The sequence below is a fragment of the Genypterus blacodes genome, unplaced genomic scaffold, assembly GCF_046128005.1.
Source record: "Genypterus blacodes isolate CSIRO-AG114 ecotype Tasmania unplaced genomic scaffold, CSIRO-AGI_Gbla_v1 ptg000120l_1, whole genome shotgun sequence".
Taxonomy (NCBI): Eukaryota; Metazoa; Chordata; class Actinopteri; order Ophidiiformes; family Ophidiidae; genus Genypterus; species Genypterus blacodes.
This window is the reverse complement of record NW_027466923.1, coordinates 1,954,257-1,979,463: the sequence shown is the minus strand read 5'-3', so window position 1 is coordinate 1,979,463 and position 25,207 is coordinate 1,954,257. Positions and strand designations below refer to the sequence as shown.

Genomic DNA, 25,207 nt, shown 5'->3' with positions numbered 1-25,207 from the left:
CTGTCGTCCCCCTGATTCTTCCTGTTGTTTTTTTAATGCTTGCTTTAATAATCGGAAGAAGAAGAAGATAACAGAAAAATCTGAAATTCTTATCTTGTAAATTCCCCTTACCAATTCTGAATCATGTTAACTCCAGTTGGTGTTTTTATTTGTAACAAAAAAATTGAAAACAGCCTGCCATGACATAATACAAACATGTTAATGTCTTTGCAGTATGGAAGAGGAGATCTGATCCCTTTGGTTTCTTTATTAAATTTCTTCTAGCTCAAAGGCTTGTGGTCCTCGGCTGGTCCTCTGTTCAATGTTGACCTCACTGATGATAACCGAGCAGGACTGACCTGATGACACAAAATCCCCTTGTTCCACTGTGTGTCATCAGCAGCAAACGGAACATGTAATCCATTAAATGTCTTTATTATAAATGTTTGCCTTGTTCTTACACTATATGACCCGTAATGCATTGCACCGTGTTTTACTGTCCGCTAGTGCATATTGTAATTAAATATAGAGCATTTGTAATCCTTTTTCTCTGCGAGATGAATCTCTGCCACTTATCCTTATGCTTAAAAATCAGATCAATTACTAAGTACACAATCATCTAAGGCACATTTTCAGGCTTTTCATGCATACAAGCAAATTATATTATATGGCGTGGCAACTTTTGTGTGTGAGAGAAAGAGGGGGGGGGTTGATAGGGAGAAGGAGAGAGTGAGAAAGAGAGAAAGAGAGAGCAGTGCATTTGTGTGTCTGTGTGTAATTAAAACAAGTGATTATTTTTTATCACAGAGATTATCCCTGTATCCCAGCTGGTCACAGATGGATTTGACCAAACCAACAAACAGGGAGATTTGCGCAAATTGGCACCCGAATGTGCTCAAGAGACTGAGGTCATTTTTGCAATATAGCTTTTTGTTGAATTTTAATTTTTTTGACCCCAAAAAGCTGCACTTTAAAAAAGAAACAAACATTATAAAAAAACAACAACTTGAAAGTAGCGATATTATGTTTTCACAGCCTTGTTTGCAAATGATCACATTTTTTTTTTTAGAAATAACATTATCAGCATAGATACATTTCTAAAGTGTCACACTCTTTCCATCAAATGCTCCCTACACTATAAAAATGAGGGGTAAATAACGTGTGAAAATGTGTGGTCTATAAGATTGTAGTAACTTTATATATATATTCTTGCTCAATATTTATGACTAATTAAAAACCTGCAACCCTACAAAACCCCAACAAATATGGAATGAGATTTATAACAGCTCATAAATAAATCCAAAAATTAATATACTTAGATGCAATACAGACAGGTTCTCAAAGAAAAGTTTAATCTTTCATATAAAAATTAATATAGCATATATATAATTTCATCATTCTCATTAACGTGATTGTCACTATTGTTATTAGGCCTTTCTTTCAATATAAATACATTACAAAAAATAGGTAAAAATGTGTTGGAATTGCATATGCAGTCCATTCATGCTGTTCCAACTCATATCCATCAAATCAAATTAAATGGTCTAAACGATTCAAAGAACTGTGCAGAGAAACATAAATATCAGGCACATCATTCTGGGATTATTAGTACACACAGCCCTTCTTTGTAGCTGACACACAAATTATGCTTGTAATTTCTTGTTATTCATTTTTAAAATTAGCATTTTCAAAAAGCGATGAATCCATTCATTATCACTTCTCTTCCTCTCATTGTGCTCCCTGACTGAATATCTAAATATAACTGAGACTTGGGCTGCTCCATTCAAAAAGTGTTGCTGAATGATATCATATTTCCCTTGCATCTACTGATATAAAGGTTCTGCTCTAAATAAAACAAAAATGTACAGAAACCCTTCCAAAACACCCTCTAGCACAAATATCTTCATAGTTTTCACTGCAGGGTACATCTGCCACTTCAGAGGTCACTTGCTGCCCGTGTCACGCTGTCATAAGATGGTGGCGAGGACATCGGTTTGAGCTCTGTTGTCTGTACAGCCTCCACCTTTGCTGGTGCATAGTGTTCCTGTATCATGTAGGCTATCAGACCTTCTGTTTCCGGAGCGTTGTCCATATCCTCCACAGTCTTGTACATTATCTGTCTGTACAAATAGGACGCCTGCTTCATTTGCCGCCGCATCAAATGCCTCCGATAACACCTCTGGATTATGATGGCAGATACGTCCTCCAGTTTGTGCCGCAGCGTGGAGGTAATAGGCTCATGGGAAACTTTGGAGTGGTTGGTCATCATGAACTTCTCCTCCATCTGCTGTTTAAGCGCATCCATCTCACCTGACTCGCCCAGGACACGCTTTGTGAAGGCAAACAGGATGTCCAGGCAGTGGATCCTGTCTCCACTGACCATGGGAAGATCCATGGAGATGAGCTTGATCATATTGGGCTTGGCGATGCGCAGTGGCTCTGACAGGGTGTCGGCAAAGCTCGACAGCACGGAGAACTCGATGAACTGCGTGGCTTCAGAATCAAACTTCTCCCACACTTCATAAAACATCTCAAAGTCATCCTCACTCAGCGGCTCTGTACTTTCCTCTGTGGCAACACTGAAGTTCTCAAGAATTATAGCTATGTACATATTTACCACAATGAGGAAAGAAATGATGATGTAGCTGACGAAGAAGGCTATGCCCACTGAGGGGGTTCCACAATTTCCCCGAACGTTTGTTCCTGTGTTAACAAAGTCAACGTCACACTCATCTGGGGAGCTTGACATGATCGGGCTCAGGAGATTATCCCAGCCTGCAGAGGTGCTGATCTGGAAAAGGCAGATCATACTATTCCCAAAGGTTTCAAAGTTAAACATGTCATCAATCCCATCTTGCTTCTTCACATAGGCAAAGTTTGCCATACCGAAAATAGCATAGATAAACATGACGAGGAAAAGCAGGAGGCCAATGTTGAACAGTGCTGGCATTGACATCATTAAGGCAAACAGCAAAGTCCGTATTCCTTTGGCTGCACGAATAAGTCGAAGTACACGTCCTATCCTCGCTAGTCTGATGACTCGGAACAATGTCGGGGAAACAAAGTACTTTTCGATGATGTCAGCAAGAACGATTCCTGTGATGAAAGACGAAGAAACATGCACTGCAATAAATCCTCTCTCATTTGTGGCACAAGAGCCAGAAATGCATCTTAATGAAAGAAATTTGACATTGAGCATCTCAATCACTGACAAAAACTGTTTTCACCTACCCACAATGGAGAGAATGATCACCACAAAATCGAAGATGTTCCATGCAACAGTGAAGAAATAGCAACGGAGGGCGAAGAGCTTGATCAGGCATTCAGCAGTGAAGACCATGATGAAGCCCAGGTTAATCTTATTGAGGATGTACTCCATGTGCTCCGACTGCTCGTCGGTTTCCACCATCATGGTCACCATGTTCACAATGATGAGAATCATGATCATGATGTCAAAAGCTTGTTTGGACACAAGATCAAAGAAGAAGGCTTGGAGAATGTTCTGAGACGGGAAACATAAAGAGATTTAGATATGAGAAGTAATGCAGCACTGAACCATTGTGGTGATGTCAAAGAAACATGTCTCTACCGCAGGTCTTGGTATGGGCTTTTGGGGTTTTTTAGATCCTAACTTCTTCATTGCATTGTAGTACTTCTTTTGCTCTTCGGTCATGAAGATATCTTGTCCACCTAAGTAAAGTGCAAAATAATCATTGTTAATAACATAGAAAAATGTAGTAGACTAAAGTAAAAAAAACAACAACTCTGTTCATTATTCTACATTTTCACAATTGTGTGAATGTTTCCTTCAAATCTGTGTCAATTAGTATTTGTACACAATTCTCCACACTGTGCTTGGATAAACTACTGAAAAGCAATGCATAGTAAAATGAAACAGCATTTTTTTTAGTAGTTTATGTACCCTGACCCTTGCACATCCATCTGATACTGTAAGCTGGTTAAAATAAATCCAAAACAAATAACTTATGAATATGTTGATAATACTCATCTTTCTTTTCTGCTGACTGAAATTGTCAATAATGACACCAATGAAGAGATTGAGGGTGAAAAATGAGCCAAATATGATGAAGACGACAAAGTAGAGGTACATGTAAAGGTTGATTTCTCTAATCGGTTGTTCTTCCACCTGAAATCAGACAAGTGAGTTTAGTACGTCAGCTGGTCCTAATGTGATGCTGTAGACTCTGGAGGAAGACAAACACACTTACTCCTCTTGAATCTACGGCTGCATGCATTATATCCATCCATCCTTTGAAGGTAGCCTATAATAGAACACAACATCAGTCAAAGTTACTGGGTGTGCACTGTGAACTCTTGAATGTATCCTTAAACAATATTAATCAAAACATAAATTAAACTCTGAATATTACATTTAACGTTTGGACAACCGTACCACTTGCAGGAGGGAAAGGTAGCCAAGTCCTACGTTGTCAAAGTTGACCTTCACTTTGGTCCAGTAGAACTGGGTGTCATTCATGGCCAGGCACTCAGACTTGTTGTTGACTAGAGAGACATTGTGGATGAAACCAGTTCTGTTGACGCACTTCCCAAACTTGCCGGCAAACAGGTTGACTCCCATGATGCTGAAAATGAGCCAGAAGATGAGGCAGACCAGCAGCACGTTCATGATGGAGGGGATGGCTCCAATAAGTGCGTTCACCACCACCTGATGACCAACAGATAAGAAAACAGGTCAGTGCCACCACATGCTAGCTCAGTGTTTCAGTCTCCATACTACTGAATCACACAATTGTAGATCTACAGGTCAGGATGTAACAGTGCAGAGAGAGAACAGAAACAGTTTCTGACCCTCATTCCCTCAAATCTGGACAGAGCTCGTAGAGGTCTCAAAGCCCGCAGGGTCCTCAGGGACTTGATGGCAGCAAAGTCAGAATATCCCAGTGAGTTTGCTATCAGGCTTATCAAAGACACCTATATGGGGTACAGAAAGGAATCTAAGATTTGAGACTTGTAAAAATAAACTCAAATACACATGGCAAGTCACTATCATCTTTAAACGTCTTAAGAAAAGGGCTGGCTTTACAAAGAGACAAAACTGTCAAAACATAAATGTACTGGATGTATTTAGGAGAATTACACTCACATACTCACATACATAGTCTCATTAACATATGAAGTCACTGTATACAATATTGTAAATCACATCTAGAAAGGTGGAATATCTAGCTCCATTTCAAATCAAATCAAATTTAGGCTTACACACTGTATCCAAACTAGACAAAACAAAAGATATCCTGCTCTTTAATGGCCATCTGTGCAACAGCAGTTAAAATCACTGACATTAGATTTCAGACCACACACTGAACACACACATCTGTGTTACAAATGATACTCACTAGACTGTAACTCATAATGATTCTGATCATTGGAGAATGTGTTTCATTTTTGGGAACTGTATACAGGCCAAGTTACGAACGGCCAACTTATGAACATCCTGTGCTACTGTGTTTTTCCCTGTGCACACTGAGTGAAAACGTGCCATTTTAGGTCCTGTCTCTTTAAGGCTTCCTCCCAAAGAGTTAATATTGTTATATCACGCATAAAGAATATCTGCTTACATCCACGATAAGGAAGTCGAGCCAGCACCAGTAGTTAGTAAAATATTTCTTGAAGCCGTACGCAGTCCACTTGAGGAACATCTCCAGCACAAAGATGTAGGAGAAAATCTTATCAGCATATTCCAGCACCACCTTAACAACCTTCCTCTTCTCTATGTAGATGTCTTCAAATGCCTGCAGCAGCAAGGAAAGCAGAGTGACTGATAATGATAATATGTTGCATTTGTTTTAAGTTTCTGGAGTCTATTAAATTTGTTGAATATGCTTTCATTCCTGACATTTCTGCCAATAACAATAAGGCCTTGGCATGGAGTTATGGCCATTTTATATTTCTCAAATCCACAAACATTGGAAGACTTTCAGATCTTTTAACATTCATACCAGAGCCCCACTGCTGAGCAGGATCATGAAGATGATAAAGGTCTCAAACCAGCTGTGCTCTACAATCTGGTAGCAGGTCTTCCTCAGCCTGAACCAGGTTTGGCCGTGACCCTGGGTGATATCGAAGTCACAGCACTGACAGCGCCTCACACAAACTGGGAGGAAAACCAGACAGCACACTACGTAAACCATCATTTTCCAGACAACTATAATTCTTGAGATTTTAATGTGAAGTTGTATACATACATTCGGGGAAACATTCCTCTGGCTCCTTTTTCTCTTCAGCCAGCTCAGATAGGTTGTCTATCTCGTCTCCAGGCATTCTCAGATCCACTGTGCTGCCCTCTGATAGGCTGATCATCTCCTAAGAAAGAAGAAATCTACTGTTATCAACTGATCCACAGCTTAACTCTGTATCCATGGTGTTATCTCTTGTCTTTTAGATGGTCTTACTTAGTAGGTCTTAGCGTATTTATTTTCATTTTGTTCTTTCATTTTGTAAACATGTAGAGCACTTTGAACTGCACACTGTATGAAAAGTTATAAATTATATTTAGACCCATGATGCACTGCTCTCTAGATTTGTCAGTTTACAGTATGAAGGGTGTAAAGCAATGGGTGTATGATGATGTGATCAGAATGTCTAAGTGTTAATCCTAACAGGAATTTGAAGGAGCACATGAGAAGCACAATCTTCTCCAACACTCAGCACAAGTGGGGGGAAGGAAGGGGGGGCAGAGTGAGCATGAGCGAAGTGAGTGAGAGGAGCTGTTTTGTTTGCATGCGATGATGTAACGGGAGTTGTGTACTGAACATAGAGAAGAGAAACTGAAACTTAAGTATCGATCTCATCACACAAGTATTGATCAATAACGAATACGAATGCACACCAACACACACACACACACACACACACACACACACACACACACACACACACACACACACACACACACACACACACACACACACACACACACACACACACACACACACAAATGAAACAGAGCAGGAGCAGTGTTCCCTTGGTGTCAGATTGGATTTGTTCTTTCATAGGCACTCTAGTAGCCACCTTGATGCAGCCACTTCAGTGTCTTTCAGTCTCATATGGGCCTTAATACAATTCTGATGAGATTTTCATGGCAGCATATTTCATATGGGACAGAGGTGCTGCTTCAATCCAATAAAAAGGTTTGGAGTCTAATCCTGCATTAAAGATGATCCACACGACCTAGAGGTAAGATTAATGGTATTATCAGTCAGTCAGTCAGTCAGCTTACACACAGCTTTTCCTCATTTCCCCTACATGCCTCATTCTGACACAGTGTGGACTTGACCTGGCATGGAAAGAGGAAGGGAGGACGCTCTCAGCTCTGCCTCTCTCACTTTAATCTGCTCTGAAGGGCTTGGATTCACATCTGCACTACTGCTGCCTGCCAGCCAGAGTGGACACGACCTAAATGACCTCCACACGAAGCACCTGACTGGCTCTGACATATGCAAATGTGGCTGTAAATGTGATAATGGCTGATGAACCCCTGAGCAGATCACAACTGCTGAGAGGTTGTTCAGTGACTTAAGGTTGAGGTCATGTTTGCAATTTCACTTTTCATTGTATTTGGCTTTAATTATCTACCTTAAAATCCGCGCTGCTGTTGGTGAAAAACTCACCGGTTTGTTATCTTCATCCTCTGATGATGAAATCTCCTCCTCCTCTAGAAACTCCACATCTGATTCTCCAGGTGCGATGGGAACAATGACAGTGAGATTTGGGTTGGTCATGTAGCTGTCCTCCTCTGGTATGATATACTTCTCCCTATAGAGACCAAATGTTCTTCCATTGCTTTCTAAGTGGTTGCCAGCAAGCTTGATGGACTGACTAGATTCTTTGGCCTTTTCCTCTCGCTTCAAGTTGCTGTTGTTCAAGTTGAAGGTGTTTGTGATGAGCCAGATGATACCAGCGTGGATGCGGGCAATGGCAATCTGAATGTTATTCAAATCCCCATCTTCCTCAGGAGCAGAGAGGTTGTCAGAGCTGAAGGAGCTGAGCAGCAGGGCCAGAAAAAGATTGAGCACCTGTCGATGGGAACAACAGACAAGGGTCAAACAAAATGACTGCTCTGAGTTTCTCTTTTCAGGCTTTGATTCATCTAGTTCTAACCTGTCTCACACAATAAAATAAAATAAAATAAAATAAAATAAAATAAAATAAAATAAAATAAAATGTTTTTATAGCTATTTTCCTGTTTTACAATATTCTATTGCTGTGAGGAATACACTTTTATCTTCCCCAGTTATTATTCCACCAGTTTAAAGAACAGCAGCATCAAACACAAAGCATCTCTATACTGTGTGTGTATGTGTGAGCGCACAGCTGGCAAGGATCATGTTTAGCCACTGAGCCAATCAGAGATGGGAAGCATGAGTGGATGATTAGTGATGAATGCCCTTCGAACTTCTCACCCTAAGCATCCTGGATAATCCCTTGGATAAACAGCTTTCCCACGATTCATGTGCTGATGAGGTTTATGTCCCTCATATTTCATAAGGAGTCCTGTTGTGATTGGCTATATTCCATAAGAAGGCAATAGAGCGATTTTCAGATGTCTGTTTATGCAACAAGTGCAACTGGGCAATGCCATCATTGTCATTAACACTCATCCTTCATCAGCTGTACTGATCTGAGTCACCAGATATTCAAAGCTCTCTCTCTCTCCCTCTCTCTCTCTCTCTCTCTCTCTCTCTCTCTCTCTCTCTCTCTCTCTCTGGGATTCTTGGAATATTTAATCCATTCTCATCAACGTTGGTTACTGGGAAATAGCTGGACAACAGATCACCATATGGGTGGACAAACCGTATTCATACCCTTGCTATGACACCAAATGGCAGCAGTTGTGTACAGACAGAACTGTAGGATGGATTAAATACCGCAAGCAGTGACATGTAAGCTATGTTTCATGTCTTATCTATTGCAAGTTGCAAAGGTCAAAACATTAGCTGCTGGGGCCTTGGCTTATCCTTTGTATAGTACTTAGGTCACAACTTCACCCATAAGACTAAGTTCATTATAATGGATAAAACATTCCGCTTTGCTGGACATCCTGGCTGCAATACAGCTCCTCCAGCCAAGTGTTTTGACTGCAGTCTGCACGGCAGCATGGATAATACAAACACTATATGAGTTTGAAGAGACAATAGATGGTTTATAAGTCATCCACTGATACAAATCTTCAATACACCCGTGATACAACTGCTTTCTCAGTTGCCAGCAGGATCACTGAAGGAAAAATCCAGAAAGCACTATAACAAGCAGAAATGCACTCAGAGATGCTGCACCCACGTCATTAATTTGATAGTAGTTTAAATCGTGTTCATCCTAAGCTCCCTTATCACTCACATGTACTGTACCTTCGACCCTTTTAAAAACAAATGAATATAAATTAAATGATGTCAGCATTGGAAAATAAACAGCAAATACTGATATTAATCCAGTGGACATTGAAATATAAAGTAGATGATGGCAAAATTAGATTAACATTAGAGTAACATCTACAGAGATTATGCGAGGGGGAAGCGTACTGTGAGAATTTCCATAATGAAAAGTCATAAAATGATGTTGGCATTGGAAAATCCATCAGGAAATTATATAATGAATATAAATGAGATGATGTCAGCATTGGAAAACATATCGCATTTACTACGATGCCATAAGGGAAATCCACTGTGGGATTACTGAGATTAATCCAGTGGACAATGGGAAATACCTGTATTTCATGTCAATTCCCTGATATTCAGTATGTCCAGTATTCTGACCAGTGTACTCGTGATGCATTAGCGTTTGGTTGAAAAGATCCTGACCTGAACCCTCCAACTAACCTGCCAAGTTTCCAAATCTGATTAAAACTGCTTGAGTTATCACTGCGACAGACAGACAGACGACCAAACAAATGCCAGTGATTACAGCTGCCTGCTACTGCATAGCAAAGTTCAAGTAGCTCACATTCTCTTAATATGGAGTTGCAATCCCTCAACGGTGTACACATAGCCCTGATTACTTGTGACATCATCATTTGAATTTAACATCAGTCACAGTTGGCAGGAAAACATTTTTTGCCATACAAATACAAAAGTTTTGTACTTACTACCAAATTCCCGATGACCATGACCAACATGAACACCAGGATGCAGAGGGGCTGCCCAGCCACTTCCATACAATCCCACATAGTCTCAATCCACTCGCCGCACAGAACCCGGAACACAATCAGGAACGAGTGGAAGAAGTCCTTCATGTGCCAGCGAGGCAGCTGACAATCAACGGAGATCTTACACACAAAGTCCTGGTAATTCTTTCCAAACAGCTGCATGCCCACCACAGCAAAGATGAAGACAATAATGGCCAACACCAGCGTCAGGTTTCCAAGGGCACCCACTGAGTTGCCAATGATCTTGATGAGTGTGTTAAGAGTCGGCCAGGACTTTGCCAGCTTGAAGACCCGTAACTGATGAAGAGAAGAAGGTCAATAGTAGTGATTCAGAATGAGCTGGAAAAGGGTTTTGGTGCTTTTGGTGAATGTTTTCGTCAGCATTCAAGTGTGATTGTTGTGTTTGGACCTTAGGAAAATAATTGTATCAAACCAACAAACTAAACTACATAGGTGTGAATACAGCTTTAGTTAAATTTTGGCCTCCACTTATCATCAATGGTGAGATACAAAAATAACAATAAAAACCAACATTTGCCATGATATGTTGCATTTCCATTATGACAATGTGTGCTGATGATTCCTCTTACCAATCTGAATGAGCGTAAAACAGACAGGCCGTCTACATTGGAGAGGCCCAATTCCATTAGACTGAGGCAAACGATGATGCCATCAAAGATGTTCCAGCCCTGTTGGAAGTAGTAATATGGGTCCAGGGCAATCACTTTCAGGACCATTTCAGCTGTGAAGATCCCTGTGAACACCTGATAAAGACACAGAATCACCAACAGAAACACACACACAGGTTTAAAAACTGAAAAGACATCGGCAAGGTTTCGGGTTTACCAGTAGGGGGAGATGTTTTAAATACAAATGAAGGAATTGCCCTTAACTAGTGCAAAGAATATTCCCTGTTATGCAGACCATTAACCAAACAGAGGAGCACAGAACCTTGACAACATGGTTTTATTTAGCACTAATATTGAGTCCATTACTTGCAAGCAAAAATAGCTCTTCAAGTTCTGCTGGATGAGAAAACAACATGCTGCCTGATATAGAAATACATTATCTGAATGGTGTGTCCTTATGCTGATTCCCGTACGACTTTCAGTCCACTCCACTTGCCTTATATACTTGAGAGGCCACACATACCACATAGGTGAAACAGCGTTGTTTCAGATAACAAACCTACTCTCATGATAACTGCTTGTCATTAATAGCCCCTCACCAGATTGCCAACAGAAAGCATTGTGTTGAATTCATCAGTCATGGGGTAGTGCTCCAGAGCCATGAAGAGGGTGTTGAGCACAATGCAGATGGTGATACCCAGATCGAGAAAAGGATCCATCACCATCAACTTCACCCACTGCTTCAACTTTAGCCAACAGGGACTGCAGTCCCATATCAAGTACTTCTTGGCAAATGTGTACCAGCAAGGGTGGCACTTCTGCCTTGACTCCTCCAGCTCTGTAATCAGACAACAACAAAGGATTGGTCATAACCTCAAGTCCATCTTTTTGTTCAACCTTATACTATACAATTCAATACTGTTTGCTGTGTCACTATGACTCAGCAAACAGAAAGGCTCACCATCCATGGCATCACTAAGGAAACTGACAGTGCTCAGCCCTCTTTTTCTGTGTGCAGGAGGTGGCTCAGGCACAGTTGGGGATGGCTGCAGCACTAGTCTGGGAATTGTTTCCTCTGCCCAGACAGGCTTCTGGGACACAAAGAAAAGAAAAAAAGACAGAGTGAGGCAGTCAGAAGAATACACACGTACTTAGAGATTGATAAAGTAATTGTGGGCTCTTAATTAGGCTTGATTAGAATTGAATGGTTCAATTATACACCAGCTTCATCACTCACTGTGTCCTTAATCTTCTCCATACTATAGGTAGGCAAGGAGGTTGGGGTGTGCAAGCCCACACCTGTGATTCCATTGTGGTCTAAGGAAATGTTGAGACGGCCGTTAATGTTGTGGCTTGGGGTGAAGATTTGGGAGCAGTGGCTCCTCACACTCCCCGTCCTCTTTTTCCAGGGAGTTACTGTTGAATTAGCACGACTTCTCACATAGTCCCCATGAACGCTGTACTCGTCATCCCCAAAGTCAGCCTCTGAGTAGCGGCGAGCACGGAGAGCACCAAAAGTGCTGTTCTGGCTTCCCCTCCTGGTGCTGAGTGGATGAGAGGAGAGGGTGGCCAGGAGTGGGTGGACTGGTATGGGAGACGGTGAAAGCTACAGAGACACAGATTGCACAAACATGAACTCCATTGTCATTCAACAAGAAATTCAAAGGCTGAGAGAAACATTTAGCACTGTACCATTGGGTCATCCAGTGGGTCTAGGTTCTCCTTCTCCTCAGCAGCCTCCTCTTCTGTTTCCTCTGAAAACATCCTGTGAGATCTCCGCCTTGCAGAACTGCATCTCCGTAAAGCCCCTGTCTTCAAGCAAAGTGGGGACAACTCTGGGGACAACACTGAGTCTGTCTCCTGGGCTTGTCTTCTTGCTGCCAACTTCACACAAAAATAAATGACATTAGACATGTTATCTCATTATTTCTATTGTTTAAATGGAAATGGTGATTTTTTAAAAGAGCAAAGATCATTTTGCAGTTAATCTGAAGAAATAGTAAAAGAAAAAACATTTTCTGCACATACTCTTTGCTCTCTGCGGAGATGCTCCATTGCCAGCTGAAACTCGCGCTCTTTCTGCCAGGCCTCTGCGATGGTGGCTTGATTTTGCTCCTCGTAGGCCATGGCAACTACAGCCAGAATCAAGTTGACAAGGTAGAAGGAGCCGAGGAAGATTACCAGGACAAAGAAAACCATGTAGGTCTTCCCTGCTGAGCGAAGAGTCTGAAGGAAGAGATGTAAATTCACTTTAAGCTAATCTACATATTTAAAGAAAACTTTCTTGTACTTTGGCCATCACTTGCATCAGGTAAGATAACATTTTTCTTAATTTACACTGATGATTGAAATTGAAATTGAAAGCAACATGATACCACATGGAACACATTACAAACAACTACTACATTCCAAAATTACATTAATGTAAAATAAAGTTAAATAAATAAAGTAGAGTTGAACCAGTTTGAATTTTTGCAATGAACATGATGAAAAAAGAGATGAGTACCTGGTGGAACAGTTTTTCCCAGTAGTCCTGAGTCATGAGTCGGAACAGGCCCAGAAAGGCCCAGCCGAAAGTATCAAAACTAGAGTAGCCATAGTTTGGATTTCTCCCCACTTTAAGGCAGTTAAATCCATCTGGACACTTCCTGTAATTTACAAACCAAAACATAGGACAAACACAGGCAGAGGTGAGATGATGATATGATTTGCAGGAGGTGGTAAACAATTGTGTGCAATTACATCAAAAGCAGGTAGGCCAATATCTGTAGCAGTGTGCATAATGCTAATCACAGTAAAATACATCTACCACAAGCCTACATGTCCATGTAGCCTCCTGGTCACTGACTACACAGGGAGTTAAATGGAGGAGTGAGTTAGTTGCACACTGGCATCATCACCATTATTTCAAATGCAGAGGGCACTTCAGGCAGGAGCTCTAAAATGTCCTGGAGCCAAAGGGATTATGCTGAGCCAGATGGATGTCAGACTGCAGTTCAAAAAATTTCAGCATGATGCTTCCATCTCTGATCCTCATTGTCAGCATAGTGGCATTACAGCAAATATTTCTGCCCAGCGGCTAAGAACAAGCTGGACTGCCATGTTGGACTGGGTGCAGAATAATTTCGTAATGGCTGGGAAACAGCTGGGCGGCAGCTGTGGATCTTACACAGCAGCCAGCCGGGATGCCACGCTTATACTAATATGTAGCATTAGGCACAGAGGAGGGCTGAGGGTTGAATGAGCAGCGCTTGCCCCTCCCTCATTACCACTGCAGAGGTACCCCTGAGCAAGGCAGCTAACCCCTAACTGCTCCAGTGTTTCAGGTTTGAATGCGTGTACGGCCAAGACAAGTCAAGTTTGACATTGCATATGCTATAGTATAGTCATTTTACAGTGTAGACAGTGTAAACAGGCAACAGCTTGCACAGAAACAACAGACAATGAGCAGCTATTTGTTGTGGTAAAAATGCAAGTCTACATATTTAAAATTAGTCTTTGCAGCTTTCAAAACATTTAAATATCTATATATCTATAATAACGAAAGTGCCTTCAGCGATAACTTCGCTTTTTGAATACACTTCACAATCAACTTGCAGCTAATGATGTGGTTGCTAAATTCATTATTCTGCAGCTAGTTAATGCTGAAGGCCGAACATCATTTTGAATGAGAGGCTTGGTGTGCAATGAGATACTGCTGTAAAAACAAGACACCTGTTAGGTCAAATGTGCTGGAGGTTCCTATAGAAACCGTGCTCTGGAGACTGCTGTTGCATGAGTACAGTGCGAGTTAGAGGTCCTAAAGGAGCGCAGCTTTGTCACACATACTCGCTGTATGATCTCCCTCCTCACAGGCAACGGCCACAGCTGCTCTGAAATGCTGTATCCACTAAAAACACATGCTAATGTTTTTCTCCTCATCTCTACACCAGACAACATATTACACATAAGTATTTAATATAACTATTATTAGCGCCTAATATCCTTTAAGACAACTTAGACACAATAGCTTTGTGCTGTTTGTGTGCTGCATTTACAAGTCATCTCTTGTTCCCATAAGCAAAGTGTGTATTCAGTGAGATCGCATCTCTGGCAAGGCCTTGATTTATTTGATTAAAATTTTTCCAAAATCCAATTTAATTTTGAAATCAGATGTGCAAAGACAATAATCATGCAAATTCATTGTACGGTGGTATTGTTGACATTATCGTCTTCTGGATGTCTATCATTGACTGTAAAAATATGTAAACGCTGTTAAATTCTGCTCAGTGCCTCAATATTATGTGGTTATTTGTTAGTGAACCCATAAATGGATCACTGTCTGAAAATATATAAAGAAAGGACAAAACAAAGAAGAAAAAACTTCAATGTCTTGAGCCCAATCTAGATCTGCTTAAAATCTGATCAACTCTAAATTAATGTTTTGGAGATAACCAGACAGACTGACAGACAGACAGACATGCAGGCAGGCAGACAGACAGACAGAGCCTGTGCCAGATTGCATAACCAGTCTTTCATGTTTGTGGTGGGTCAGTCTGGGGTGCATAAGACTTTTGATAAACATCATCAAACTGCTTTGTTGCAATTTGACCTAACATGTATGTGTGTGGTCAAATGTGGAATCTATTGTGTCTCGCCATCAAGGTGCTGCTTTTTAACAGTTTGTGACAGAATGCCAGAGCAGTTAAGGGCAAAAATTGAAGCTGTACGAATCAAATCTGTACACTTGGTGCTAATCCTTAATGCACTCTGCCTCAAATCTACAGTAAGCATGATGAAGAATAGCTATGCCCTCTGAGCCAACAATGTATCACAGAGTTATTGAGCATATGGGCTGAAAATATTATTTCTACGTGTTCATGTGAGTGTTTTGTGCATGACACTTTGTGTGTCTGTGGGTGGTTGTGTGTCTGTTGTGTTGTGTTATCATTATGTACCCAAAGATTTAATTCGGAACTCTCAGGGATTACTAGCTGGAATATACTCAAAAGATAAAGCTCAATGTTTGCAGTGCACACCTGCTTAATATGTTACTATCAACCTCCGAAAGTTTCATCTTCAGTGTAATATAGGACAATAAGCTATTTGAATAATTCCACAAAGTAAAAGATACTATAGAACCCTACAGATTTCTGCCATCAACTCTTGTGGATGGCGGAGCACTATTAAGATTAGCGAGAGAGAGAAAAAAAAGGTTTTTCTCTATTCTCTTTGTCATCCAAACAGCCATTATCAAATCCATTAGAGACAGAAAAAGATTAAAACTGTTTCTCTGTGTTATTCCAGAGAAAATGGCAGAAACACAAACACAATTGCAGTGACATGTAGGTAAACAGCTGGATAAGCCAAATCAATGCCAGTTGATTCCCCTGGATGCCCTCTGATGTCTCATCTGTTCACTCTGACATGAACATAAAATAGAACATCAGATTTTAGGTTTATTTTAGGAGATTAACTTCTTTTACTTATTTGGAGAGGAGCTGCTGAGGGAGACTAAGAGCTAGAGAGTTTGCAGTCATCGTGGGGAAAAATCAACTGTTTTCCTATTTAAAATCTATATAAATTTATATTACAAATATATATCAATAAACGATTAAATAAGCACCATAAGCTTTCCTACCAAACCTTAAAGGGAACATACATCATATACAGATTCCAGGGTTCTTATTTTTACATGATACACTTCCACTTTCCGGTTTCAGATTCCCCCAGATGTCCCTTTAGATCCCTATAACCCTTGAAGTTGACCTGAAGCTGACCTGAAGCAGGGCTGTCCTGTTGTGTTGATTTCAAAATCATCTGGATTCATCGAATTATGTAATGTGAAGGTTGAATTGCAATCTCTGGGTGTTGATGATTCGGAGATGTTTATTTAGTTATATAAAATCAAATCAGAGAAAATGTCAGGTCACCGTCTGACGAGGGCTTTGTCACAAATACACAAATTGAGGGATTACTGCTGTGTCTCAAGACAGCAGCACAGCGTCTCAACAGCAACAGAATGTTAACCTAATCATGTCATTGAGCTTTTGAGATGATGAAATCTCCAAACACTCCTGTCCGTCCAGCTGGCAACTCCACAAACCACAGTAAAGGGTTCCAGAGGAGCGATTAATCATACCACATGTTGTTTTTTATGCAGCCTCTCTCACGATAGGAGGGGATCATTCCTCTATACATTACTGATTGAAATATGAAGCTTAAAGCACCACATCCACTGTTACATCTACTGTCTCCTTAGTATTGTTCTGTGAAACCTATTTGAGCTCCAGCTACTGTATCCAATTATACATACAGTTTAACATGCATAGGATTAAAATCCCTTACATGCTAAAGACTTTAATATTATGTCATATCTGGCACAAGCATATGTGACTCAGTAAGCAGGACAAACACTTACCCTGCATCACTCCCAAATCCACATATCAAGCCATCTTTTGCACCTTCAACTTTGTAGAAATTGTCTACAGGAACAGGAGCAAAAAAAAAAGAATTCATCTAACTTTAAATTTTATGTTGTCTATCTATCAAAAGTTGCAGACAATATACAAAAATATCAAATTTGTCGACTGACTGATTGATTGACAGTTTTGTATACCCGTGCACTGACCTTCACTACCAAGGAACTCAGCCGTGGAGCTCCATGTTTTGTTGTTGCAGATGAAGGATGCATTGGGGCTTGAGGTTGTGTTGACACAATGGCCCATGCTGCGGACACACTTTTGTCGCAGGACCCCCATGAAAAGTTGAAGGCCAATGAGGGCAAACACGCTCAGACAGAAGACGGTCAGGATCATTACGTCTGCCAGCTTCTTCACAGACTGAATCAGAGCGCCGACGATGGTCTTTAGACCTTTACGGATGAGATAAAGGTGAAAACAAAACCAAACAACAGGGAGGGGTCACATGACAGAGACATAAACATGACAAACCATAGCAACCAGGGACCATATGACCATAGGAGGGACCGTAGTCAAGTCAACTTTGTTCCTATACCCCAATATCACATACAATGTCTGAAAGGGCTTTACAGGCACACAACAACAGGAAAAACCTTAATATAGCAGGAAAAAAGGAAGAAAGCTCAGGAGAGGCAAATCCAAGAGAGATTCCCTCTCCACGAACACCTGGGTGTGCAATAGGAACACCAGATGGCAGAGGGATCCACAGAGCCTGTAAGTGGACACACACTCTGTGTCCTTCCCATCTACCATTGAGACAGCTCAGAAGCCACAGAGCTGACCATATGACCATATGAGGGACCATAGAGACCAGGGACCATATGACCATATGAGGGACTATAGAGACCAGGGACCATATGACCATATGAGGGACCATAGAGACCAGGGACCATATGACCAGAGAGGGGACATTGAGACATGATGAGGAAATGAGTATTTAATTTTATTGGTCTTACCTGGAATGACTGAGATGGTTTTCAGTGCTCGTAACACTCTGAAAGTTCTTAATGCAGAGACGTTTCCAAGGTCTACAAATTCTGTCAAATATCTGCAATATAACACAAATAGATCATGAATCTTTGAAGAAGAAAGAAAGCTTGTGTATCTATTAGGAAAAGCAGCTATTTCTTTTGTCTTACTGACTTCTAACCCATTTCGTCCCAAATGAAAGTATGTTTTATATTTTAATGGATACAAAATATTAATGAGAGAGCAAAGAACATGTTTTACACACATGATTGCTCAGTAAAAAGTCTGGCTCAGATCGGTATTGGGCCTTGGTAGAGGTATGTTCTTTCAGTCTAGATTCATTTGTAAAGCTCCGCAAACACATCTGCACATTGTCCCCAAAGCTAATGTAAAGTGAGTGTGAACCCTGGCTAACACTTATTATCTGTGATCTATTGTTACTTACGCCATGAGAATGACAGTGAAATCCAGCCAGTTCCACGGGTCCCTCAAGAAGGTGAACGGTACAACACAGAACCCTCTCGCTAATATCTTTATTACAGATTCGAAAGTGTAAATAGCAGTGAAAGTATACCTGGAAAGTATTCGAGGAAAAAGAAAATACAATTATAATACAATAAGTACAACAATAAATACAATAACGACTGCAACTGTAAGTTTGGGTCTTTGAAGCATGATTGAGTGTTTTCTAGTTCACATTGTAGGGAGTGCTTAAAGTTACATATCAGTCTCATAACAGTCATTAAACAGTGTTCCAACACTTCACATGTATTAAGTATGAGGATCACAAGATATATAATCATAACAGATAATAAATCATGTATTATAAATTCTGTATTTTCACTTGTCCTATTTAAGGCAAATCAAACTAAAAATACATTACACTGTGACAGTTACCATAAAATGAAGTCATGTGCTGTGGATTTATATCAGCCATGCCATGATACAATGAGCCTTTAGTTTCTTTTTTTTTATTTGACTATAAAGTGGTCTGTAAATGACACACAGTTTCATGAATGAATAAATGTGCATTTCACAGATGTCATGCTACATGCTAACCATGCGGTGACCCACTGATGACGATGACGGCTCAGCGGCATCCTTTACTGCCACTTGGACAGCACAGTACTTAAGATTTTAAAGCAGCTATGAGTGATTTTCATAGCAAACCTCATGCAGTACATATTAGATACTTTAAATACTTACATATCTAATGATTCCCCAATGTGGACTGACAAAACCCATAATTAGAACAAATATAGCAAAGTTTGTTTACCACATTCTGTATAGTTCAGATAAGTGGAAACCAAACATGGATGCATACTTACTCGAGGTACTTGGTCCATGGCGCCGGATCAGACAACCCCATGAAACAACAGTTTGTCAGTATTGTGCACATTATAAACAGGCTGAACAAAGTGAAAGCGAGTTAAGGAAAATGTTCTGTAAAATGCTGTGTACAGTTAATTTACAATTACACAGATTTAATGATGTCACATTTTTATCGTTGTAGCAAATAAAGAATGAGCAAACCCTCTCATAATCCTGTGGAATATACATCCATTAGGATAAAATAACCCAACAACGTGGCGTGGGCTGTGTGTGCCAAAGGCATTACAACTAAATGCAGATTATAGAAATCATATAAGTAAATTCTATTTAACATTAAACCTGAGAGTGATCTGATTCCCTCCCATGGACGAATAGAACCAAAACTGAAATAATATTATGGATGTTTTTAAATAAGGATGCTACATTTGACAGGAAATACGTATTGAGTCACTAAAATGTCACTATTCAAAATCGTAATATTGAAACACATGATGATAAGAAATGTAAATATGTAAATGTTCATCATTTCTGGTGTCCTTAACAACTGTGACATGATTCATGATTCCATTCATGTCGCGCTTCTCGCACTACTATGAATGCAAATAAAAACTAAACAGGCAGCTGTCACATGGCGTAAAATCTCCTCTGTCTTATTTCATTTTAGAGATTAAAAGAGGGATATCAGAGGATTTGGGTTACAATGCCAAAGCTGGTGCAGATATAGGAATATGGAAAAATTCTATAGAGCCTACAGATACATATTAAGCTGTAAATATTAGAAATTGGCTGATCTGCAAGCAAAGGACTCTGATTTTCACTCTATTAATGTTATTACAAAAAGCAAAGACACTGACACTAACACTAAGTGATACAATCAGTTTTACTATAGAAATCCGCCTGTAATTATCATCTTTATCATCATTACTACCAAACCTTTTCCCAGAAAAGCACGGTGGCCCACTATTACATTATCCCCAATTTCATTAATATGTTCATCCTGCAACAAACTAATTAATTTGACAGATAATGTGACATAATACTAGCAAGGAATGACCAACCTGGCCTGCTCTGTTAAATAATTACATGATTGTCATCTTGCCCTGTGTGCAGCTGTGCAGGAGGGATAAAAGGTAACAGGCATTAGAAAGGATATGAATGGACTAAAACTTTGATGGCGATCGATCTGATGACGTGAAACGGACTGAAGATGTAAAGTGCAGATGTGGCACTAAATCGAAAGATGGCCTTCCCTTTGTTAAGCACTATAAAAGTCTGCAAGGAGAGAAAGAAACACAATTAATTAAAGATATAATACCATCAAATATTGCAGCAAAAACAAGACAATTAGTGAGCAGCAATAACCTCCACTAAATGTTTCCTGGAGCTGCTGATCAAACCTGTGCAACAGTGAGAAGAAAGTATAGACCGTTGCTCCCTACAAAACTGCTTCATTTAATCAATAGTTGATTGATTGTAAACATAGTGACTGCACTAACATGTACAGGCCCTGAGGCAGCAAAGCAGCTACTTCCTTCATGCATCACAGCTGGGATGAGGCTTTGGTGTAAATAGAGCGTTTTCCTCTCCAAATCCTGGTAATTCCAAAGGGTTTGCTTACTTTTCCTTAAAATTGTATTTCTCCCGGGCTAACAACAGATTATGTACTATATCTCCAACTACCAAATACAAAAGGTAGTTTGTTTCAGATTTTCATAAATGTTGACGCAAATCTGAAAACCCATTGCGGCACAAAAATGTTTTATAAGCTGAGCAGGAGTTTTCTTTAACCATCATATTGTGTTTACCGCTTATGTTGACATGCACCACAGGCACGATTGCCTCTAGAACCACTGTGGGTGAGGCCTGCCGAGATAATGGAGGCTGAACCTTCTCCAAACAGATGTGGCATTTATTTAAATATTTTTTCCGATCTTTGGATAATCCTCTCATCCAGCAACAGATCACATGCCAAAACAAAGAGACGCACAGAAAGACAACATCGTCCTGCATCAATCTCTGCATGAGCAGCCGGCTAATGGGCTGAGGCCTGAGCTACAGACAAACTAAACTTACTAATCCTATTTCTGCATCCTATACTGCATCTACAAGACCAGCCGTCACAACAAGCCTGTTGGAAATACTGCCATATGATGCTTTCAAATCCAGAAGATCACCTCTCATGTATGCAAACAGTTCTAAGTAACAGAATATTGTACTAAAGATGCACTGTAGCTTTAACAAACTTAGAGGTTTGTAGAGTTTAGTGATGATAAATTTAAAATATATGAATTAATGCAGGATTTAAGGAAAGGATGGCGATGACCTTTCAAAAATGGCTTCACACACACATGCACACTCTCTCACACACACACACAAACTCTCACCTTCTGGTTCTTGAAGTAAAAGGGGTCGATGTCTTGCAGTGGTGCTCCGATAAGTTCTGTAGGAACATCACCGTAGATGCGTGGTAGCTGCTTGCCTGCCTCCAGGTCGGCCCTGGGTTTGGTTGGCTCTGTATTCCGGAGCTCCTCTTGGAAATCCTTGGCACTCTTGGCCTGCTCCTCCGCAATCCGCTGCTCCAGGGCAGCCAAGGATTCGTGAGTGAACCGCCGCAAGCCATCAGGACCGGTTGGTAACAGCATGGCTGCCATCTTTTCATCCTGATCCTCCTGTACTACAATTTACTTACATCTGCAGGTGGAGCAGCAAAGTCGATGACAGGAGAAAGTACAGATGACGCCAAAAATTCTTTTTTTCATTTTTCTTAGGTAATTGTACAAAACCTACCAAACGTCCAGTCTGAATGCCATATCTCATCTGAATTTGGCATCTTTTGTGCGTTTTGTCTGATTTGGAGTATTGAAAGTCTGATTTTCTTCAAAAGAGAAGAGAACAATAACATCTGCCGGTGCTGTCTGATTATTCCATCTTTTTAACAAACAACAAATCGACTTGTTTCAGGAATGTTCTATCTGGAAGATCTGAAAAAAAGACAGAATTCAGCAGATCAATGCAATGCAAATTAAGAAAAGGAGACACTAGACAAAAAGCCTTGTTTGTTGTTGTATAGAGCAGACAGACACCATGACAGAGAACATTAATGTCTGCATTTCATATTAGACTGTGTGAGTTTCCAGCTTAGTCTGTGCTGACACGCATTGATCCGTTCACACATCCAATCAGACGGCAGTTATCTGTTTTTACCTCATCTGCTTATTTGACCAAATCAGATTAGCTCATTTCCTAAAATCCTACAAATTCTCATTTGCTGACAAAAAGGACCAATAACTTTCACTTCTATTAGTAAGCAGATAATGCAGTGATGTTTCTGTCAGGATATGCCTGAATGACAAATCATATAAGTGTGATTACAAACATTACCTTGACATTTCCATTTTGAAATTGATAATTTTGTACTGTATATCAATAAACATACCTAAACTACTGCAAAAAAAAACATTACTGTACCAAACCAGTGTTGAAAAATGTCAGAATATTATGTTTTGAGTTATTTTTTATGAATTGTGTTGTGCAGTTGTGTTACTGACCAGTTTATGCTTCACTACGTAAAAGGATTTGATGATTTCAAGTTAGCAGAGTAACACACCAACATCTGTGTGCACTTGTGGTTTTCCCGTAGTTGTGAGAAGCACCAATCTTTATCAGAAGCACAAACGCCAAATGGAACATAAAACTATAACTGACAATAGTCCGTTTGGAACAAATCCAGCAGACAGGTCTAGATTTCCATACTGTCTATGTCTGCTGGTTCATGTGTAGTGGCTGCCCCCCTCTCAAAGCTTCAGATACTCAGCACTGAACTGATGACCTAATTCTTTTGCAAAAACCTTTCAATGTAATTGGAGGGCGCCTAAACATGTAGATTAAAGTCAGTATGGACCTTGAAATGAAGTGAAGTGAAATTATTATCACCATGAAGGGTTCTTAATTGATTAACAGTAATGTTTCTACTACTGCTTCAAGCATTATGTTAAATTTCAATAACTTAGGAAAGCTATACTATATATACTCTATATCCCTATAACTTAAATATACGTATATACAGCATACATATTCATTACAATATACATATTCATTTCAATATCAAATGAATATACACATTTGAATACTGTATATATACTGTAGTTGGTGAAGGACTTAAATGCTCAACTCTGTGAATTTTTAATTTGAATGAGGCTTTCCATTATGTACTGTATTTTATGGTTTTATTGTATATCAAATAGGCATGTGTTTTCAATCCTGTATGTGTCATTTTTACCATTTTAAAATGACTCCAGACTTACCCTTTGGCATTCACCAATGCCTAAAAATTCTCCATGAATATTTCATCCTCGATTTATCAAGTTGTTCAAATTGTAGGACCAAGAAGAAATGCTGAAGAATTGCCGTACTTCTTCTTCGCTATCTGTGCCTCTATTGTTAACACAATTCTGCATATCAATTAGGTCATCGTATAGGAAACTTTAGTAAACACATACTTACATATGCATGTCTGAGATTCACAGCACAGCTTCTATAATTCAGTTCTTTAAGCATTGTAAGAAAGAACTGCCGAGATCTCCGTGCAAAATCCATGTCTTCTTTTCAAAGCTTTTCCGACTTTATTATTGCGGATAAAAACTCCAAAAAAGTGTCCAGAGAAAATCGTCAACTGAATCCAGATCGACTGTAAGTATCGCAAACTGACACATGGAGTAAATTCCAGCAGTTTAGTCACCTTATTACCTTATATACCCTTATCCTGCCACAGGTGCATTTTCTATTCTTCTCCTCCATCTGAGTGGCTCTTCCGCAGAATCCGCAGTGTAAAGAGCCATGGGGGGGAAAGTGCGCAGCAGCAGGAAGCGCACCTCCATTCGCCCGACAGCCAGAGGAGGCTGGATGAGGGAGGGCATGCATAGAGGATTACCGCTCCAGAAGTCCACTACACTACAGTCATTCCATCTGACAGCCCTGAAGTTTAATTTCCCCACATCGGTAAGCGCATAAACAACTCAAATCAAGAAAGAAAAATACGTTATTTTGAAGTAAAGGAAGGAAAATCTGATACTTTCACTTGGTCTCATTAGCCTCTCATTTCACTTAAAACACATCAGAGAGCCAACCATGTGCAATTTCCAACCAAGCAAGGCATATAGCAACACGTTTTACAATCAAACTGTCACTGAAATCACTCCACAATCGAGTGTAATATGATGAAGTACATTATCCAGCTGTGACCGTAGTAGATAATTACCCCATTGCCCCCTCTACTGGTGAATCCCCCAGCTAGGTTTACCTGCGTGGCTCCTATTTCAGTCGGTATCCAATGCAAATCGGCTGTCAAGGAAATAAGGAATCAGGAAATAAGACAAAATAAGATAGATCACTGCACCCCAAGTAAAGACAAATACTTGAAAATGCCTCGGGGTACTCTCTTGGCTAAACAAACAAACAAACAACAAGGTTCCGAAGCCAATTAAATTAACATTACAAAAAGGATTTTAGGCTCGAAAAATGACATCTATAGGGTATATTAAGCCTTGTCTGCTTACAGTTGTCAGAAATTGCTTCATGTATATAGTTTACAAAATACATTTAATAATCACATATTTCACAATTATTATTCTTTATGCCAAAAAAGGAATCTGCAT

The 25,207-nt window shown here is 40.0% G+C and overlaps 2 protein-coding genes across 3 annotated transcripts; both read right to left on the bottom strand.

Annotated features, from left to right (window-relative positions):
* Nucleotides 1-1,329: 1,329 nt before the first annotated feature.
* LOC143010068 (sodium channel protein type 2 subunit alpha-like) lies at nt 1,330-12,333 on the bottom strand. 2 transcript variants are annotated; one of them, XM_076162227.1, is made up of 16 exons: nt 12,013-12,333; nt 11,753-11,866; nt 11,391-11,629; nt 10,753-10,926; nt 10,103-10,459; nt 7,632-8,036; nt 6,207-6,324; nt 5,961-6,115; nt 5,580-5,753; nt 4,810-4,932; nt 4,394-4,666; nt 4,209-4,262; nt 3,985-4,126; nt 3,569-3,669; nt 3,211-3,481; nt 1,330-3,075 (listed from the first exon to the last, which is right to left on the bottom strand). In XM_076162227.1, the coding sequence occupies exons 1-16, from the start codon at nt 12,047-12,049 to the stop codon at nt 1,916-1,918; spliced, it is 3,897 nt and encodes a 1,298-aa protein (XP_076018342.1). In that variant the 5' UTR covers nt 12,050-12,333; the 3' UTR covers nt 1,330-1,915. The 2 variants fall into 2 exon arrangements, with proteins under 2 accessions (XP_076018342.1, XP_076018343.1); XM_076162228.1 differs by lacking the exons at nt 11,753-11,866; nt 12,013-12,333 and having other exon boundaries at nt 6,207-6,321; nt 11,391-11,411.
* Nucleotides 12,132-22,213, bottom strand: LOC143010011 (sodium channel protein type 5 subunit alpha-like). Its single transcript, XM_076162118.1, has 12 exons — nt 21,938-22,213; nt 20,707-20,825; nt 19,550-19,639; nt 18,667-18,795; nt 18,209-18,300; nt 17,402-17,644; nt 17,192-17,255; nt 13,298-13,439; nt 12,820-13,017; nt 12,484-12,675; nt 12,255-12,397; nt 12,132-12,207 (listed from the first exon to the last, which is right to left on the bottom strand). Exons 1-12 carry the CDS (start codon nt 22,202-22,204, stop codon nt 12,132-12,134), a joined length of 1,755 nt encoding a protein of 584 aa, XP_076018233.1. The 5' UTR covers nt 22,205-22,213.
* Nucleotides 22,214-25,207: the final 2,994 nt, after the last annotated feature.

What these genes read in the sequence shown, in the direction of transcription:
- LOC143010068 (XM_076162227.1), bottom strand. Translation starts at nt 12,049, where the DNA reads ATGGAGAAGATTAAGGACACAGTGAGTGATGAAGCTG. An exon ending in TCGACTTCCTTATCGTGGAT is followed by an intron (nt 4,933 to 5,579) that starts GTAAGCAGATAT and finishes TACCCCATATAG; the next exon opens with GTGTCTTTGATAAGCCTGAT. An exon ending in GATCATTCTCTCCATTGTGG is followed by an intron (nt 3,076 to 3,210) that starts GTAGGTGAAAAC and finishes CTTTCATCACAG; the next exon opens with GAATCGTTCTTGCTGACATC.
- LOC143010011 (XM_076162118.1), bottom strand. Translation starts at nt 22,204, where the DNA reads ATGGCAGCCATGCTGTTACCAACCGGTCCTGATGGCTTGCGGCGGTTC. An exon ending in TTTACTTCAAGAACCAGAAG is followed by an intron (nt 20,826 to 21,937) that starts GTGAGAGTTTGT and finishes CTCTCCTTGCAG; the next exon opens with ACTTTTATAGTGCTTAACAA. An exon ending in AACCATCTCAGTCATTCCAG is followed by an intron (nt 17,645 to 18,208) that starts GTAAGACCAATA and finishes TCATCCGTAAAG; the next exon opens with GTCTAAAGACCATCGTCGGC.